Here is a 20,822-nt window from a genome sequence, read left to right on the forward strand (position 1 = left end):
TATAGTTAAATCTTCATGACCCTCATAGCATATTCTGAATATTTCTTCATTTTCAGATGCTTCTTTGACAGAATTCACATTACATAAGTGAAGTTTTCCCCCCTTTTAGGTAACCCATATCACAAGCACATTTAAGATACTTGTAAAATCTTTTATTAAAAGAAGTCTAAGTTGATGTTTGGAAGATGGCAGAGTGATAATGATCCTAGAAAATTTTAGAAAAAAAACTTAAACCCAATTAGGATTCGCTATAAAGATTTTATAGAATGTTTTAACTTCAACAAATGCAAAAATTACAATCCAAAATGCTGTTTTCCAGACATTGTTGAGGTATATATGGTTCTTCTTTACGTTGCCTCGAGGACCTATCCTTGATGCAAAACATGATGAGAGCAACTAAAATATGCAGATACCTAGCTGTATTGATTTTTAAGGATTAAAAACAATAATAATAAAAAAATAAATCAAGAAAATACAATATTACGTGGTTCGGCTAAGCTTATGCACACAAATTAAGACATCTATCCTAATGTACGAAAATGATAGTAAAATATGTGAATATTATTGAGTTGCAGTACAAGCAAGAGAAGCGATATGAAGTCACACCAAGGAATGCCTGTATCGTTTCCAAGAACAATCAGATTGGGCTGATTACAGTTAAAAGTACAATTTGAGAGACCAGGACCTCAGAGGTCACGTGATTTGTTATGTCAAGTGATCCAATACCAATGATGAGCACTATGATACATTCTTCGCAACAATAGACAGATCATCGAAACTATTATAACTGATAATAATTTTATAAAGAAAATCCTTTTTCTCTATTCCACATTATCCATCCACGTTGGTATGAGTCTTCCACTCGTTCTTTTAGATCTTTAAACTTGAATATTTCTTCTAAATGATATTGTAATCAGCTTTAGTTAAGCAAGCCCAAACCATTTCAGCGACTGTCGCTTGGTTTTATCTTTACTGGAGTTACTCTACATTTCTTGAATGTGTTCATTTCTAAAATATTTCTTTTCTAGTCTTTTCACTCATTTATCTCAACATTCTCATTTTACCACACAAAATTTAATAGCATCATGCTTCTAAAGTATACCTCCACTTTAGCCACAGAAGTCATTCTAGTGTGATCCTTCTCTACAATGACACAATCTCCCTTGTTATTGATATAAGGGACCCACAAATGATGGAAATGGTGCTTTCTCGTTCATCCGCAAATTACATATATCAATGTCGGACTATTTCTGTGGGTAATATTTGTAATTCAAAATTACAATTACAGGGTTTGGATTGCACTTCTAGTATTTTGGAAGAACTTCGAAGGGTTTAACGAATGAGAATTGTTTTCAAACATTAACCATTGAACTGTGCGGCACAACCAACAAAAACTAGGGTTTTTAGCTTTAGGTTTGCCAAAGGCCCAATCGACCTTGGATGGCCAATTCAAGCCCAGCCTTTCTTGGTTGTCTGGATTAGATCCATATATGCATTTAGGGTATGTTTGATTGCACATGGAAAATATGGTGGAAAATCAATTTCCATGGAAAATGACATTTTTCAAGTGTATGATTGCACATGAAAATGGAATTCATTTTTCACCCCATTCAAAAAGTCCACTAAATCATGGATTTCACTTTCTCACCCATATGGGTGGGAAAATGAAATCCACCCATATTTTCCATCATCAATTCTTCCCAACCACCACCACCACCACTATCACCACCACCACCACCATTACACTAACTTCGTCGTCGTCGTCACCATCGCCGACCACCTTCTATCTCTATTCTTCTTTTTCTTCTTCTCTTTCTTCTCCATCCCTCACCTCATCCGCCACCACTACCACCACGTTCTCCCCTCATTTTCCTCACTTACCTCTGTCGCCATCGTCACCGTCGTCGTCGTCGTGGCCGCCACCGCCGTCGTCATACCCGTCGTTGCCGCCGCCACCGTTGTTGCCACATCCTCCCCCCTCCCTCTTCCTTGTCATCTTCTTCTTCCTCTCCCCCTCCTATCATCTTCTTCCTCCTTCTCCTCTTCTTCTTTTTTCTCATATTTTCCATGATTTTGTCCATGTGAAATCAAACAATGGAATTTGATTTTCCAATCCTACCTATTTTCCACAACTAATTTTCTATGGATTTCAAATTCCATGGAAAGTGACTTTTCATGCAATCAAACATACCCTTAGTGTCTTCTCTTTCTTTCTGCAAGTTGTTTTCAGGCTATCAAATATCGACAAGTCAATAGTTGTTGTGAAATGAGATTTTTGTTAGGGCTGGCAATCTTGACACGACTTGGGAACAAGACTCGAAAATGACACGAAATTAGTGTGTTTGGGGTCAAAATAGAGTCGACCTATCTATAACACGATTGTTAAATGAGCCGTGTCTAGGTTAAAGATGTTAACCCGCTTAACCCGTTTTAACACATTTTGTTAATGTCGTTTTAAATGATGAAACATAAGAGGTATCTTAAATATCAACAAATTATTTAGGATTTTTAAAAGTAACTTTTTTTTTTTTGGTGCTAGAATTGTATAGAATGTTGTCATAATATATATATTTCAAATTTTATTAAATATAAAGAGTGTTTTAAGATATTGTAAGTTTTACAATATTTTACAATTAGTTAAGGGTGAAGTTTTAAATTTGGGAAAGAAAAACACTTCCCATATTAAGTAAGGAAAGTTTCCTGATTGTGTTACCTTGTGGCATTCAAAAACATGGTTCGATGCCATAGGGATGTAGAATACAAAATTCAAATTTTGAATTATTATTATGATTATTATTTTGAAAAATAGTTATTTTTCATCTTTGAATTTTAATTTTAAATTTGGCAGTTTGGTAACCATCCATTTTAAACCACTTGGATCAAGTTCAAATAGAATTTTTTTAATATGAGTTTCTCCATGAAATCTCTAAGGGGTGTTGGATTGTCCATATGATTACCCATGTGCGCCCAACAACCCTTAATAAGGTTTAAAATCTTATTAAGTTAATTAGGCTTGCTTGAATTGTCAGGAAACCCTCTTTGTCCTAAGCTTTTGGACAATTTTGACCTCATAGAGAAATCTAAATCTCTATATACCCCTTGGATTATAATTTTACTAATGTTAAATGAATCAAGTCAAGTTACCTATTTAATAAATGTGTTAGGTTGGATTAAATATTTTGATACAATTATTAAATGGGTCGGATTTGGGTTAGGTAAATATTCATAATACCCTAACCTCAACATGACAACCCATCGCCACCCCTAACTTTATAATAAACATTGATCTTCACGAAATCCAACCATTAAGTCGAACCTTTCAAAATTGATTTTCTATCTATTTGAGAAATAAGCTAAGGATTCATAAAGTATGAAAATCAAGTCTTGAGTAATCTGAATTCATCAGCTTTGTCCCAGAAGTTTGGGGACAAAACAAATTGTGTTCCTCCACTCAATTTTTTCTAGAGCCATGTCTTTTGGTATTGTGAGTGGATTTGTATTTGTTTTCACTACCACAATTCACATTGTTTTCGGTCTTCCAATTTTTTTCTCTTCTTTTTTTATAATTGTTAACTTGCACATTCCTTTTAATTGAGACAATAATGGCCTTCATTGTTTGTAGACAACTCTTGATTTTATATGTCAAATTCTATAATTTCTTAATGAAAATGAAATGGCGAAAAGTCGAGGGTTAAGGATGACTAGTTTTATGGCAAAAAAATCAAGGATTTTTGCAAGAGAATAAAGACTAGGGTAGATCGGGTTAGGTTGGGCTTGGACCTATTTTGAGTTTTATTTAGGTCAGACTTGTCAAGCTTCTTTTAGGTTGAGCTTCGAAGCAAAAAAGATCATTCTTGATCTAACTCTAACTCGAGAAGGGCATTTAGTGGAAAGAATTTTATCTAGCCCTAGGTTTGTTTTTTTTTACAACTCTGCATTCGATTAGATTTTTATTTTTATTTTCTATAATGTACGGTATCCCAACATCCATTTTGGGAAATAGACTAATCTCCAAATTGCACACTCCAATCCCACAAAACTTTCTCGACGCGTAATAGCATAAGTCAAGAGAAAAATGAGATTTACATACGATTATTTGCAAGGTCATGTTTTTCATCATAATAATATTCTTATTTTTCTCTTTTCATCTTCAATCAAGTTTACTCTATCCTTGTGAATGTGACATTAAGAGAAAGTATATGCGATGTAATTGTCAAACACCACCCAAAGAACAAAACACATGAAGTTGCTTCAAAGATATCACAAACACTTCTTTAACGAGTCACAACTAATAAGATTAAAATAAAAAATTAAAAAATAAAAAATATTTTTTTAAATCAACCTACAATGGACAACTTGTACTTCACAATTAATTTAATATTTTCATGCAGACTTGACTAGAAAACTTTTATAATCTATAAAATAATAAATAAATAAATAAATAATTCCAAATTACAAGGAGAATGCTTCAAGAGAGGTAGCCAAAACTTTCAAATTCATGAATAATAATTTCGTGTCAAATTCCAAGTCTTGAGTCGTCTCTAATCTATTTCTTGTTAAAGTCATCCTCTAAATAAGAATATTGCGGTGTCACGATTATGATGACCACAATGATTTAACAACTTAATACGTCACACTATTACGTATATTATGATGATGTCTTTTATCGTAAATTTCACGTTACGTGCGATTTATCAACACTCGTGCGTGGATGATTCTACTCCATGTTTTGGAGTTAGTTGGAGAATCTTCACGACCGTGCACGTGGCAGATTGACAGCACAATACCTATCCTTGAGTTGACTCGTTTATTGACTACACCCTATATATCCCCAAAACTGACCGTACAATAAATATCGGGATTGATGTTGACCATAAAAAAAGGACTAACTTTATCGTACGGCTGTAGATCATTGTCCCCTTTCTTGTAAAACAGTGGGCCTACATAGTTGATGTTTTACGGAAGGTTTGCTTTAAAGCTTTATTTCACACTGCGTGGGTCCTGATTTTATTTTAAGAAAAATTAGGAAGTGCTTTGATAAATCATATAGAATATGCACGTAAATATAAATCATCCAATGATTTTTTTATTTTTTATTTTTTATTTTTTTCTAATGAGTCGTGGTAATATGACTCGTCAGGTGGCATAATCAATTGACTCCCTGACGTGAACAAATTTGCAATCATAGATTTGTACGCTTCGAGATACACGATTGCACTTTCCCATAAAAAAAATGTATCCTTAGATGTACACATCTTTGATTCCACACTTGTTCACATCAGGGAGTCGATTAAGTATGTCACCTGGGGAGTCATATTATCAAGACTCTTTTTTTAAATTTGTATTGAGCCAATTACTCTTGATCCAATGGTTAAAATTACTTTGACATGATTTTTTTGTTTTTTTTTTTTTTTTTTTTTGTAATGTAAGGTATCCCAAATCTCTTTTGAGATGGGACGACTTCCTACGCTTGCACGCCTTAACTCTAAGATGATTTTTAACTCGGAACAAAGTAATTTGAGAGGCTACCCAGTTTCAAAAACACAATCGAAAGGAGAAAAATTCAATCGCTAATTTTATTGCCATGCTTTTGATTGGTTGCATGTCGGTAAAGATTGCTTAATTGAAGTTAAACATGCCAATAACAATGTTCATTTTTGACCTACATTCATTATCATATCTAGATTGCAAATATTATAGTTGTGAAACAAATACTCGAATCAAAACTTATAATACAATCTTCAAAATATTTAGAAATCAAATTTAGTTCATTATTTTTTATTTTAAATCATCGAAATAAATAAATAAATTTAAATATTCAAAATTAAAGATATATCATTCTCCATTAGACTATTTATGGCAACAATAACTAGAACAATAATAATAATTATTATTATTAATTATTATAATTATTATTGAAAAAAAACCCAATTATTTAAAGAAGATGAGAAAATGGGAGATGAGTTTATCCACGAAGATTCAAATAAGGAGAATGCGAATTGAATCATCAAATACCATACTCATGTAGATCGTATCAGCGGGAGTACAATATAGACTAACTAGAAAAAAAAAAAAAGTGTCTATCATTCAGGTATATTTCATAAATAAATACAACAATCCATTTTAAAAATACAAGAAGATAACTTATGATTCAAAAAAAATAATAATAATAATAATAAATAATAATAATTTATTTATCCTCAAACAAATCAACCTTTCTTCAATTTTGCTAGATGGAAACCCACGCCATTTGAATTCAATGTTTTCTGCCACGCACTTTGAACGTTAAGCCCCTATTTTAGACTTTTGTAATTGGGATGAATTTGTGCAAGAAATTTACAGGATTCCAAGTGTGTTCATGGTCTTGGGATCGGCGGACCGCACTTTGATTGCGAAAGAGAGAAACTTATCATCTTACCTAACCTAAGAAACAAAACACTAGACATGAAAAATGATTTTTTCTCATAAAAAGTTTCACTAAACCTTTTCTTCTCTTTAGATAGAGACATTTTTTTTTATTAAGATGGAGAGGATAGTCGACATCTATATTATCAATATTTGAAGTTTTGATGAATCCACGGGTCATGGTTAAAGTTTTTTACAAGTTAAAGCTAATCCAAGTGACTTTTACGACGAAATTAGATTCAATAGTCTTACGATATAAATACACTTATAAAATGAATGACGCAATATTAATTAATTAAAATAAATGATTAAACACTTATATATAGTCCTACGATATAAAATGAATGATGCAATATTAATTAATTAAAATAAATGATTAAACACTTATAAATAGTCTTACGATATAAAATGAATGATGCAATAGTAATTAATTAAAAAAATACACTTATATTATGTATGATTAAACAAGAAAGCTAGGTGGGATAATGATTTTTCCTAGAAAAAAATATTTTTAGATGTATGATTGTTTACGTTTCTGAAAGTCAATTTCCTGTCCAAAATGATTTTTTTACTTAAAGGAAAAATAATTTATTGAACTATTACTAGGGGCAGATTTATAATGGGCACTTGCCCCCACAAGAATTTTCAAAGTTTATGGATTAGTGAGTTATTGTAACGGATAAAAAAAATCAGTTATTATTATCCTTACAAAATTTTTTTTTTCACTTTTAGTTGTTTCCACAAAAGAATTTCTACTCTTGATTGCTTCCACATGGCAAAATCCTGACTCTACCCCTGACCATCACCCATTTGAAAAATGATTTTCACACCCTTATCATACTTTCACTATTACGCTCGTCCCTAAAATTAAAATTGAACTCTTGTTTTTTACATTTTTCTTGTTACAATCAACTGTTAGTTTTCATTTTCAATTTTTTTTTTTTTTTTTTAATGATTATTTGAAGAATTCATAATCCCCTGAAAATAAATTCTCTGCAATGAAAAATTCTATAGAAAGATCTTCAAAATCCGTGCTCAGTAAATCTTTTGTTGCCATTTTATCAGTATCACCCATGGAAAATTAGATTTTATAAATAAATAAAAATCTATTGAAAGTAGGCAACGATTGACATAAGATGCTCAGCACCACTTTTTCTTGTTCTTTAAGAAAAAAAATTTCAAAATAGGAAGAAAATGATTTCGTGCACTTAGTGTGACATGCCATTCATTATCATTAATGTAAAATGATTTTTAATAACACTAATGCTAAAGTGACACCGGGAGAGAGACACATCTGATGTGGTGGTGCGCACGTAAATGTATATGCTTTTTACTCGTATCTCATGAAAAAATATCTACGATTATGTGCATGCCATCACGTCATATGTGCCCCCCTCCCTTATCACTTCAGTAATAGTGTTATAGAAAACCATTTTGCATTATCATCCCCGCCTCGCCCCGTCGGGGCTCTATAAACATGAATTTTTGGAATCAATGAATTAAGAAAATCAAATCAGATCTTGGAAGTGAAAGAAATTTATTTAAAAAAAAAAAAAAAAAAAAAGACTTTTGGCCTTCTAGAAAATCTTCTTGCCAATTCCGTCCAAAAGTCGCTAGTCTTCTCTTTTCTAAATTTTTTGAAGGGACGATTTAATAAGTGCATACGTGGTGATAATGAGGTGTGTTGCTGACGTCATCATGTGCACATTGCGATTGACCGGTAAAACTCTTATAGATGAAAACACATATCAATTTGGTTTAACATGCATGGTTGTGGGCGGCGCCCACCATTTATATATTTTTAGGGAGACTTTCATTTTCACATTGACGAATCAAATGGTTAATTCAACTTGCTTGAAGAGTATGCTTTATTTGAGGAATGCACATGGTCTTCTTACGCGGTTTGGATACGTGGCTGACATGGCAAAAGCACAGAGTTATACATCTTTCTATGTGTATCCTGATGAAAATAATTTATGATTATGTGCCCCTTGCCACATCAGCCGTGTACCTAACCAAGTATCATGATAACGTGCATTCATCACGACTCTTATATGATTTGTGAACCACCATTTTTACTTTCTGATTGATCACCTTTCTTTAAATATCGAGGTGAATATGTGATCAACTAAAGCCTTATCTTAAAGAAGAGGGCTGATTTTTTAAGTGAAAAGTCTTCACTCGATCAAAACTCAAGATGTGAAATTGTGTATCACAAGAAAAAATATCTATGATTTCATGTTTGTGTCATGTTGGCCGAGTATTGATCGAGTGAAGATTTTCTAATTAAAAAATCATTATTCTTTAAAGAATCATGGTCGACAGGACATCATGTTACTATCGATTTATTTTGAAAAAAAGATAATATAACATTGAAATTGACATCATTTCACACACTATTGTTGCCGTGGATGTGGGTTAAGAACCATACATATCTTCATGATATGTAGGAGAAACAATGTCAATTCCACTGTATGAAACGTTGTCAATTTCAATGTCACTACAGCACGATGGGGTCACAATTCATATAAGAGCCGTGTCAAACATGTGCATATTTTCATTTTTACACCTACTCTAGACACGCATTCAATTTGGATTGACTTCGAACAACTGGACTTTCGCTAGACCTTAAATTACACTTGAGTACAATATTTTTTTTCCAAATTTAATAACTCAACATGCTATCCATCTTATCCACGTGTCATCGGTTAAATTACAATAATTTAATGTGAGAAGAGTACATGTTACACATGCGAGTCCGACTTTGAAGCGGGCAGCCCTCTTCAAAATTTGAAGGGACCTCTTCTTATTATGACACGTGGATTTTTGTATTTTATTTGCATCCTACTTTTTATCAATATTTGGGATACTTCCTTGAAGTTACCGCATGTAATTTAAGAAAGAATGTTTTTCCAAAATTTTGAAGTCGGCTATCGGCTTCAAATTTTTTTTCCTACATATGTGATGAATCATTTTCCCTTTTCAAATAACTACATGTAAGGGTGTCAATAGGTAGCCATTAATCGAAATTGAATCGGAATTGGAATTGAATACCCTGATTGCAAATCCCTTTTTTATTAAAACAGATTAGAGCAACGTCTAAAATGGAAACGAACCGATAGGAACTGGAACTGTTAGGTTCTATCCAATAGATACCCGGAATCGATTTATTTTGTCATTTCTTTTCATACTATAGATGATTTAAGGTATTTTTTATTTCAAAATAAATGCATATTATATAAAATTCTTCAACTTTTTATATAAATTATTGATTGGAACTTAAAATGAGTTACTTTTCTAAAATTTTATTACTTTTAACAGAGATAAATTTTTTATTTTTGAAAAAAATCATTAATTTGTTTCTTAAGTATAATAAATTATAACTAAATTAACAATTTTGTCGATAATATGTTAATTTTTTGAAAGGATTTTTTTATATTTTTTATGACTTGAAATACTTTTTTTCTCATTTGATTCTTAAGAGCCAGAACCGATGAGTACTCGTGATTTTTGAAGGTTCCAGTTCCGGTTCCATTTATTTTGGTACTGGATGCCGGAACTAAACTAATATAATGGTTATGGTTCTAAATTTCTTAGGAACCGACCCATTGACATCCCTAACTGTACATAACAAGTGTTTCTTTTTCCTCATGTCACCATTTCATTTGTTAATAGTCATTCACGACCCAATAAAAGTTATTTACTAAGTTTGATTAATTTCTAGGTTAGGTAGAAATATGACTTGAGAAATAACACTTGATCCTGACCAAGTAAACACAAATTCCAACAATTGAAATTTTTGTTTATTCTAATAATATATATAGCAATGATACTTATGTCAAGAATAATTCATTACCATTGGATGTTATGCATACATGATTGAGATCATTTGTTATTTCATGACTCAATAGATCTTGACCCTAGTAGAGTTCAAATGTTTATCACGTTAAAAAATCTAACCTTCATATTGGTTGAGAATCATAGTCAGGCCTTGGTTTAATTTGTCCAGAATGATTTATACTTTATAAAAATAAACATAAATGTATTTTTATATTTACCTTCATTTAGTTTCATAAAAAAATGACATTCACAACAATCAGTTGTTAGTGAACCAAAACAAATTCATTTATAATGTTATTGGACCAAGTTAGACCAATGTTTCTGTTCGATATATAGAACAAACCTCTATATTATATAGATTATCATCGAAAAATATGATTTTATTGTGACATTAATAATCTCATGACAAGTTTGTAGATGCGTGAAGATTTAAAACTTTTCAGAGTTTTAATCTCATCTACTTAGATTTTAGAATTACCATTATTCAAAGAGTTTGGGCGTGAATAGACACCACTAAAGTACATTTTAATCTTCATTTTATACTTGTAGTGACTCACTTTCAATGGTAAGATTAAGTTCTACCTAGAGAACTAAGTAAGGGGGTTCGGTTGAAGGATAAGAAAGACGATAGGCACATTGTCCCTCCCATCCATTGATGATTACCAAAATAATCATAAATTGAAACTTAAAATTATATATATATTAGATTTTTTGAGAGTAGAGCAGATGATAAAAATTAAGAGGAAAAAAATTTATAGTCTAATTTTATAAAATGGATAAAAAGATATGAAAAACAAGCCCCTATTAGAAGTAGGTGCTGTAAAAATTAATTTTATTGAGAATTATTGGATAAATATTACATGTATCTTGATAGGATATTTATAAAGATTACATCAACTAAGATAAGGAAACTAACCTAACATAAATATTCTAATTTACTAGAACTTCCTAATTAAGAATATCCTAATTGATATTGCTACATATATTATTCTCCAATATTCCATTTCCTTTTGAGATGTGATACATTAATATGATACAATGGATCTCATGTATCATAATATGTTGTATCTAATTCTCTAATAAGTGTTTGTTAGATGTGCATGTATGTATTGAGAGTGTATGCATGAGTTGAACAAGGCCATGAAAGGGTTAAGATCTTATGCATGAGATGTTATGCATATGAAGATAATCTTTTTGATCGTTCTAAAGGTTAGATATAAGTCCATAGGAACCTATACCTTTGCTTATAGCCTTTTTAGATGTGCAGGTATGCATTGAGAATGTATGCATGTGATAGACTTAGCAAGAGAAGATTACTTTCAATTAGAAGTTTACTCTCTAGTTCTATTGTCATCAAGAAAGGAATAAAAGAACACATCTACTCTATGAATTGAAATTGCATAAAACTAAATTAAATAAAGACAATTAATCTAGGAGTTTAAATTGCATGAAAATAAATAATCAAAGAAAAACTATTTTAATATTTTCATAAAGCTTATTAAGGACTTATAAGAAGAGATTACTTCAAAAAAGAATTACTCTCTACCCCTAAGCCTTTAAACTAAAAAAAAATACAAAGATCTACACATAATAAGAATGGAAACTATATTTGAAGTAAAAATATTAAAAATAAAGAAAAGAGATAGAAAAAAGGGGTGAGCTAGAACTTCTTCCACATTGGTCTTCTTCTTCTTAGGTTTGACTTCTTGAGAGAGTGAATGATTACTTGGATAGAATTTTGGGAAGACTTGAGAGGCTTAGAGAAGGGATTTAGACAAAATTTTGGAGCTTTAGTTCTTCTACTAGTCTTTATCTTAAATAGTTGTTCTATTTATAGGATTTTTGGAGACCTTTGAAGATAGATTTGTCTTAAATCTTAGAGTTTTCAATATTCTCAAATAAACTACACATGATGACCTCGAATACCCCTCATCAAAGAGTTCTTGATTGTCTTTTACATTCTTATAAGTCTAAGCAATTATAATGATCAATGTATATGATTATAAAAGATAACAAGTTTTAGAGAATTCTTGAAGGAGGGTCAATAGAATCCTAAGGCCTTGGTTTTAAGTCAACTTAGAGAGATCTAGACTAAGTAGCAAGTAAATAATTAATAGGTTCTTAGATAATTTAGTTACTTAACTTCTTTACGTCTCTAACAAATTAAGAACAGATGGGTCATTAAGCACAAGTTCTAGAGAATCCTTTAAGTTGGATAGGATAGTCATAGGCTCTAAAATTAGGTCATTTTACATTAAATGCCAAGGAATTCCTTTGATTTCCCAAGAATGTTAGAAGAATATAAGGGTGAATCACTTTTAATAAGTATCAACAAATTAGGGCTAGAGGAGGTAACCTTAAGTGGGGATCAAGAAGGACCTTAGGTTAAGATTAGGGGACAATGAAGATTACTAAAAGGTTTTAATGACGAGAAATTAAATAGGTTTATGGTATGGATGTTAAGGAAATTTATAAGAGATTAAATGAGGCAAAATCCAACTTAAGAGGGTTGATGATGTCATTTGTTGATGAGGATCTCGTGCACACATGGACTGAATAACTACCCAACTGACTTGGCCATATTTAAGGAACAATCAGAACATATTGATTTTGGATGCTCTTGAAGAAGGGCCAGTTAAAATAACCTTGCATATTACTCAAAGAAAGGTCAAGGCAACATTGGCTTGGCCATTTTGGGACAAACGGCTAAGCAAAGTTATGCTTGGCCGTTTATCCCCTATGACTAGGCAAAACTTGATGTTTTATCATTTGCTTGATTGATCGAGTTGATTAAGTGGGTCTCAATGATTTGATCAAAATTCTCTCAATTAGATCTTTACAATTGGATTCGAATAAACTCTAGGGTTAATATAAATTAGTAGAATCTAAAATCTTAAAAATCAAATAATTTATTTAGGTTAAAAAAAATTTATAAGATGGGTTCTCCCCTACCTTTCACATTTACTTTATTTGAAAACATAGAAAGAATTTTTTAATTAGTAAACCTCAAACCTAAGCATCATTTATGCTTTGGGACCTATAAATTAATGAAAAAAAGTTTAACAAATAAAACAAAATCCTGAGTGAATCAAGACAAAAATAGGACACATATTTTATCTTTATCGTTGAATTTCATTGTTTAATAAATAGGATTTTGTATTTCTTTACTAGTTTTTTTATCGACCTATCAATTTGAATCCATTATTTATATATTCTCCTTTAAAGTTGGGACAAAATCTTTTTTAATGTCCAATTTTCTAAAATTTATTATATCATATCCCATAAATTGGTTCCACATTTAAAATAGACAAACACCACTATTTTATGAGTTTGATGGTCTATGATATTTCAAGTGTCTATTGGTGGAACTAGCGTAAAAAATCAGATGTTTTGATGATTTATAATAAAAAAAATAGTAGTCTAAAATGATCATATCCAACGAATAGAAATCATTGATGGCAAAATTTTCTCCGTCTGATTTTTGGGTCATTTTGAATTTTCATAATGATTTCTTCCAATTTATATTAGTTTAATTCATTGATCCGACTCATTCCAAGATTTAAAAATAAATAAAAAATCTCTCAGTGCTTAATTTGTTTTTTCTTGAAAAAGTGGCCCATCCTTGATGTAATTCCAAAAATTCAACTAATCATACTATCTTAAACATGTACTTGAGGTAAAACAACCGCTTTGAATTCAATATTACTTCCTCTAATTTTCAATGATGAAGACCCTCTATTCTCTTCTTACATATAATTGGTTAGATGTCAACACGCATGGTAAATATTTGTGCATGAATCAGGACACGTGAACCCAATTTACAGGGTTGATGTACTGACCATCAATTGGTATGAATGGTCATGGTCTTGATTACCCCATTAGGCAAGCATGATCTCAAACTCATGACATCACCAGTGTTACATAAGGCATGGACTTTCGACTAAAAACTCACCTAACCCTAAACAATATTTTTTCTTTTCTTGTGAATAATTTCACAAAACCTTCCTACAATTGAGACAAAGAATTTTTTTATCTCCTCCCCTCTGACATACGCCCCATCACAAAACCGAAGATCATTTGACTTAGGATAGATAGAACAAAAAGTTTCTTCTTGTGTATCCCGAGGCAAATGATCTATAATTCTGTGATTGGGACGTAAGGGGGTGTTAAATTATCACGACTCTTTTTTTAATTTGTTTTGGAGAAATACATTTGGTTTGATTAAAATACAATGGTCCTTTGTTTTGAAAGTTAATCTAGTTACCTGACATCTATAGACACTAGTTTTGTTAAAAAAGATACCTCCTCTGAAATTGGTGATATTAGATTTACCCCTGAACCCCTCTTTACGTTTACGTGCCTATATCATGAGTTTACAGCTCTTATAGCCTTTCTAGTGCTGCTTTCAACTGCAATGATTGATTGGCCCCTTAGGTGTGAACAAAGCACCTCTCCGTCAATTCGTAAATCTACAATAGTGATAATTGTCTTGCAAATTGCAAGATTAGGATTACCCCCACAAATAGTCAATGTTGCTTTTTGTTGATAATTGAATAGCTAAATTTTGATTTTGATTTTTACTTTAAATTTTGTTATAATAATTTAAGTGTTTGAAGAACATTTTGAAACAAATCAAAATCAAAATTTCACTGCTAAAATCATCAATTACAAAAATGCAACATTGACTTTTTAGTCAAGTGGGTAAATCTAATCTTGCCTTTTATAAGAGGTTAAACCTAGTACCACCAATTTGGTAAGGGATTATTTTTATATTACCAAAAAAAAAAATAAGAGGGAGATAATAATAATAATAATAATAATAATTATTATTATTATTATTATGATAAGAGTAATGCTGGAGTGACATTGGGATTTACTGTGATTCTCATCACATCGCTGACATGGAGGTGTGCACCTAACCATAGAAATTTTTACTCGTATATTGAGAAAATACATATATGACTAGGAAAATGCTGAAATGACACAGAGTATTTACTGTGATTCTCATAAGTTTGACGTGGGATGCACACATAATCATAGATGTGTTTCTTTGCGATACGAGTAAGAATCATCTACAGTTATGTATGCATGTCTATGTCAGAATTGTGAGAATCAGAGTATATCCTGTGTCACCTCAGCGTGACTCATGGTTATCACATCAACGCAGTGAGGATCACAGTGAAAAACAAAATCCCCGAAGATTTACCTAATAATAATTGGTGGAAGCAAATGAAGAGATTGAATTGGACGCCAATCAATGTGAGATGGTTGGCATCAAATCTTGCCACCTCAAGAGAAAAGTATTTTCCAAGGGATAGCAAAATAATTATTCTAAAAACGGTATGGTATTTTCGTCTTCCCAACAAACGGCACCTTATTTGAGATTTCTAGACCATGGGTCCCAGTAATATACATTGAAGGTTTATATAAACCGACATACCTTGTCATCAATGGACCGGATTGGGTCCCAATCTAGTAAGGACCAGGTCGGACTTCAATCCTATCCGAGAAGACTAGGATAGGATCTCAATTATAAGATCTAAATCTGATGCGACTATACTATCAAAACAGGCTGAGATTTTTGTGATTTGTAGAGCTTGATGGTACTAATCAACAAAGAGTATTGTTCATCATTTGACATAGTGCTTGCCACTCCTAAAAGTATTTTTATAATTTTACTAGTATTATGTAAAATCTTATATTTTTAGTTAGGTTTGGGATTGGGGGACAACTGTTAGTTACAATGTTTTTTTACATTACGATGTTAGCCCTTTTTTAAATGCTTTCTACAACATCGTTGGATAATTTTGGATCTTGGAAAATGGATAGCTGTGAACAATGTAAAAAGAGTTGAAACAAATAGTTGAACCCCAATCCAAACCCATATAATCGAAAAGACTTGTGTAATTTAAAATATTGATTGAAAGGCTCTTGAATATTAGGTGGTAATAATGATGTTTTTATAACTTTGAAAATCAACAAACGTGATTCTAAGATAATGGGCTGCAATTTTCTTGAATTTTGATCAAAATGACATTAATTATTTTAAATTTAAATATAAAAGTGGAGGCATTTATGACAATTCATATATATATATATATATTTCTATATATTATTTCTTTGAGAACTTTCTTTTCATAGTGGAATCAATGTGATCCGTGGTTGTACATCAATCTTAGGGGAACCACATAAAAATCTTTTGTTTTCTAGGTGTGATTGAATCTTTGAATTTTCTTTTTTTCTTTCTTTATTATTCTTGGATCGATTTTTCTACAAAGATCTTATCAAATTTGATTTGATATACAAAATATAAGTAAACTTCAAACTTTAAAGAAAATGTACAATATTTTTTTAGTCGTGCTGAAGTGACTATGTTTGACATTGCACTTACGTGGAGGAGCACATTGAATGATAGAACCATAGATGCTTTTTTTGCTTGTATCCCGAGGAAAAATATGTATAGTTATATGCCCACCTCCACATCAACACAGTGTGAAACGCAGTGCCTTGCACAATCACTTCAACAATTTTTTTATGTTTTTGAATGGGTAAATTGAGCTTGAACCCACAACCTCAAAGTTGCTTTGCAATGAGTCTAACCAAACAAAATATAAAATATATTTTACATAATTTCTCACACTTTACCTAATCAAAGCCTCATCGAATCAGAACATATTATCAAATTGAATCCTTATTGAAATCCAAATCATTGATCTAAAAGGATCAGATTAAAGGCCTGATCCAATCAATTGACAACAACTATACATTTGATGTTCTTGGTATTTAGGTTTAGCAAGTGTGGGAAACCAACTAATCTGGTAATCCTAGCAATCTAATCAATTTTGTTGGTTACATATCATAGATCAAATGATTTAATCCTAATGAGAAGTATAGAACTAGAATGCATAGTGACACATAGTATCATTCTTATCAAAGCAAAAAAGTGGAAATAGTTGTAAGAAAGAAGAATACACTGCGCCGACGTGGAGATGTGTTGAGAACCATAGATGCTTTTCACACGTATTTGGAGGAAAAGAATGAGCAGAGTCCACACCAACAGATTGTCATAGAAAGTCACTATAGAATTTTTCTAACTTGTAAACGTGATAAACAGGAAGTCTCCCAAGACTACATTAACTTATAATTTTGTTGTGGCCATAGCTTGACCTTGACTTGATATAATATTCGTTAAGAAATGTATTTTCTCTGGTTGTTATATTGTTATAATGTTATATTGTTTATGGATGACGTTCAAATGCTGACGTTGGGAACACTTTTTTTCTATGCTTCCACCAAATTTCCTTCAAATCAAACCAAAAATTTCTCTATCTTTCTCTCTATATAAATTCAAAGCTCACCTTCTTCTTTTCATTCAGTTAACCATTTAAAGACTCTGTCTTTCTCTCTTTCTCTCTCTCTGTCTCTAAAAATATTTATTTGTTTATTTAAACTCTTACATTATCACCTTCTTCTGTTAATTCAGTTAACAGTTTCGATTCAATACTGTTTGTGATCTTCCCTTTATCGAATCATCGATGGCTTCGGGGACTAATTCTGTAGATACTTCCCTCAACTTTGACCTCAACACGATTCCTTTGTGGCTTCGTGACGATGAAATTTTGGTGAGTAGTAGGAACTCAATTCTAAAAACACCCATTACTCAATTTTTGAAAAATCAATTGGTTTAGAATTTAGATCACTTAAAAGAGTAACAAATTATTCTTATTTTGTTTTGATTTTAGGAAAAAGAGTTGGCGAACGATTTCAACGATGCAGGGATGAAATTTTCAAGTAAAGAAGAGGTTAGTGGATGTGTAGTATATAAGGTTTTAGTAGAAAATCAGAGTTTATCATAAACTTGGTGTACAATTCCTGTTGAAGGATTAATTATTTTGATATATAATTTATATTTCCACACCAACTATTTAGATAACCACTGTGTTCTTTTAATGACGGCGCCCGCGCCTAGTATTTTAATAAATTTCTTGAGAAAATTCTTCCATCTCGAAAATACTAATTATACAAGTGATCAAGGAAGAAATCGAAAGTCGGCTGCTGTCATATTTCAATCACAGCTGTTCCATTCTTCTTCATCTATTTAATTGCCCGTTTTTCGTGTTTATAAATTTATTTTGTATGTTATAAATAATTTCATCAATTGTTGTTTTGTGAAAAAAGTGAGTGGATAAGATCACAATAAAAATCTCTCTGATTTTGAAACAAAAGGAATACATCATTCCAAACCAAAGCATAAAAAATTATTCATAAGTTCATAAAGTTTTGTCTTGCTCTAATGTATATCGATCGATAAATATTGTAAAGGACTTTTCAATTGGTTCAAAGATCTCATATGGTTTTTTTTATGTTGGTTCTTAGGCTGGTGGTTTAATGGAGGAGTTGAATAAGATGAGTGTTGAAAACAAGAAGTTGAGTGAAATGCTGATGTTAATGTGTGAAAGCTACAACACATTACAGAGCCAAATGATGGAATTGAAGAGTAAGACCCCCGACAAAGTTTCGAATATATCAAGGAAGAGGAAGGCTGAAAGTGATGGTAACAGTAATCAGAATGGAACTAATGGCAATATGGAGAACAGCTTTAGTGATGAAGAATCATGTAAGAAACCAAGAGAAGAGTTCAAAACAAAGATCTCAAGGGCCTACGTACGAACTGATCCATCCGATTCGAGTCTTGTAAGTCTGAAACAAACTCTTATCTAATGCTTGTTATGTATATGTATTCAATCTAATTGGTGATCACCAAGGATGTACTGTACACCAAGATTGTACTATACACTTATACCTAAATTAGGGGTCAGTTGGCCAATTCCTTCATGTATTTGGGGTTTTGGGTATATATATGCAGCGTAACTCGTTACTGAATAGAGAAATTAAGGTTTCAGGGTTTGGGAAGTTTGAGAGAATTACAGGAAGAAATCTTGGCATGTAATTTCTTTCTCACACATAGTGGGAATCACCATCTTCTTATATTATCTTTAGATGTAGGAACTGTCAAATCACACTAAATGTCCTTGTATCCTACTTTCATGATTTGATCTAGGGTTTTACACTCACATGCTAGTTTATTAAATCATGGTTTAAATTTAAGAATTGAGCTTGAAGTTCACCTCTAATAATATTCATGAACAATGTGTCTAACAACCCATTTGTTTTCATGGTTTTGTAATACAGATAGTGAAGGATGGATATCAATGGAGGAAATATGGTCAAAAGGTCACTAGAGATAACCCATGTCCTAGAGCTTATTACAAGTGCTCCTTTGCCCCTAGCTGCCCAGTAAAAAAGAAGGTAAGCCTTCACTCTCATCACCTCTTTTAAGAAAACTATACTTGAAAGAGTAAATTAAGGTTATTAAGCTGTATTATTGATCAATTTCTTTCTACAGGTACAACGAAGCATTGATGATCGATCAATCCTGGTAGCGACATACGAGGGGGAGCACAACCATCCACAGTCTTCACAAACTACGGCAATGTTGAATTTAACCAATGGTGTGACCATTAGCTCGGTTCCTTGTTTGGCCCCCGTCAGTTCTTTAAGTCCTTCAATACCACTTGATCTGATCCAACCTAGACCATGCCATGAAGTCGAAAAAACTAATGGAGAGATTGATTTATCAGTATTTCAGCAGTTTTTGGTCGATCAAATGGCTTTTTCGTTGTCGAAAGATCCGAGTTTCAAAGCAGCCCTTGCCACCGCCATCTCTGGAAGAATTCAACAACTTTCTCCTGCCAACAATTGGTGAAAAACAGTTGCTAATCACCATTGAAAATGTCCTATTCCGTAAATTTGGATTCGGGCTGAACGAATCATGTTCCTCCATTCAGTTATGTAAAGCAATGAAATGAAGATCAAGATTCAAATGTTTTCATTATCATGGAGGATAGGTCTGTTATCCCCCATGAGCTTGGGAGAATTTTACTTGAAGATTTAACTCGTACTTATTCTCATTGATCAATTATGAAGGGAGGGTCCTTTCAACCCCATCTTGCCGATAATTAAAAAAAAAAATGAAGAATATTAATTCTCGTAAATAGAATTTGAAATAAACAATTAGAAATATTGTAGCTTGAAACTATTTGATTGGATGATTGTTTCATTTGAATATGCATCCCTTCTTTATGTTGCTTATATGTGTAAACAATCAAACAAGCACCAAAATTCGAAAACTTGACTTAGGCAGTATTTGTTTGCGCTATTTTTTAGTGCTTATTGCTAAAAAAAATTAAATTCAATACTTTTTATCAAAATAGTGCTTTTGTTTATTCTGTATTTTCAGTGCTTATTGCTGAAAATAAGTGAAAAAAAATTCAACCATATTTTGATGCTAAAAAAAAGTGCTGAAGTGATAAGCACTTCGCTTTTTTCGACACGGGCAAGTATGCCCTTCGTTTTTTTGAGCTTGGACAAGTATGTCCTTATTCTTAAAAGGATATGACCTCTTAGATCCCATTAATAAATATATAAGCACCCCACAAATTAATAAACCCACACCATGACTAAATTATTTTGTTTTATATGGGTTAAAAGTTTTGGAATGAGTTAATTTTTGGTGA

General features: G+C 31.9%; 1 protein-coding gene across 1 annotated transcript; it reads left to right on the top strand.

The window, feature by feature from the left end:
* The first annotated feature begins 17,615 nt into the window (after positions 1–17,615).
* Positions 17,616–20,143, top strand: LOC147392722 (putative WRKY transcription factor 40). The gene is made up of 5 exons (XM_086457146.1): positions 17,616–17,867; positions 17,988–18,047; positions 18,622–18,939; positions 19,438–19,554; positions 19,652–20,143. The coding sequence occupies exons 1-5, from the start codon at positions 17,781–17,783 to the stop codon at positions 20,009–20,011; spliced, it is 942 nt and encodes a 313-aa protein (XP_086313272.1). The 5' UTR covers positions 17,616–17,780; the 3' UTR covers positions 20,012–20,143.
* The last annotated feature ends 679 nt before the right edge of the window (positions 20,144–20,822 follow it).

The sequence above is a fragment of the Akebia trifoliata genome, chromosome 10 (genome assembly GCF_017979445.1).
Source record: "Akebia trifoliata isolate Shusen 1 chromosome 10, ASM1797944v1, whole genome shotgun sequence".
Lineage (NCBI taxonomy): Eukaryota > Viridiplantae > Streptophyta > Magnoliopsida > Ranunculales > Lardizabalaceae > Akebia > Akebia trifoliata.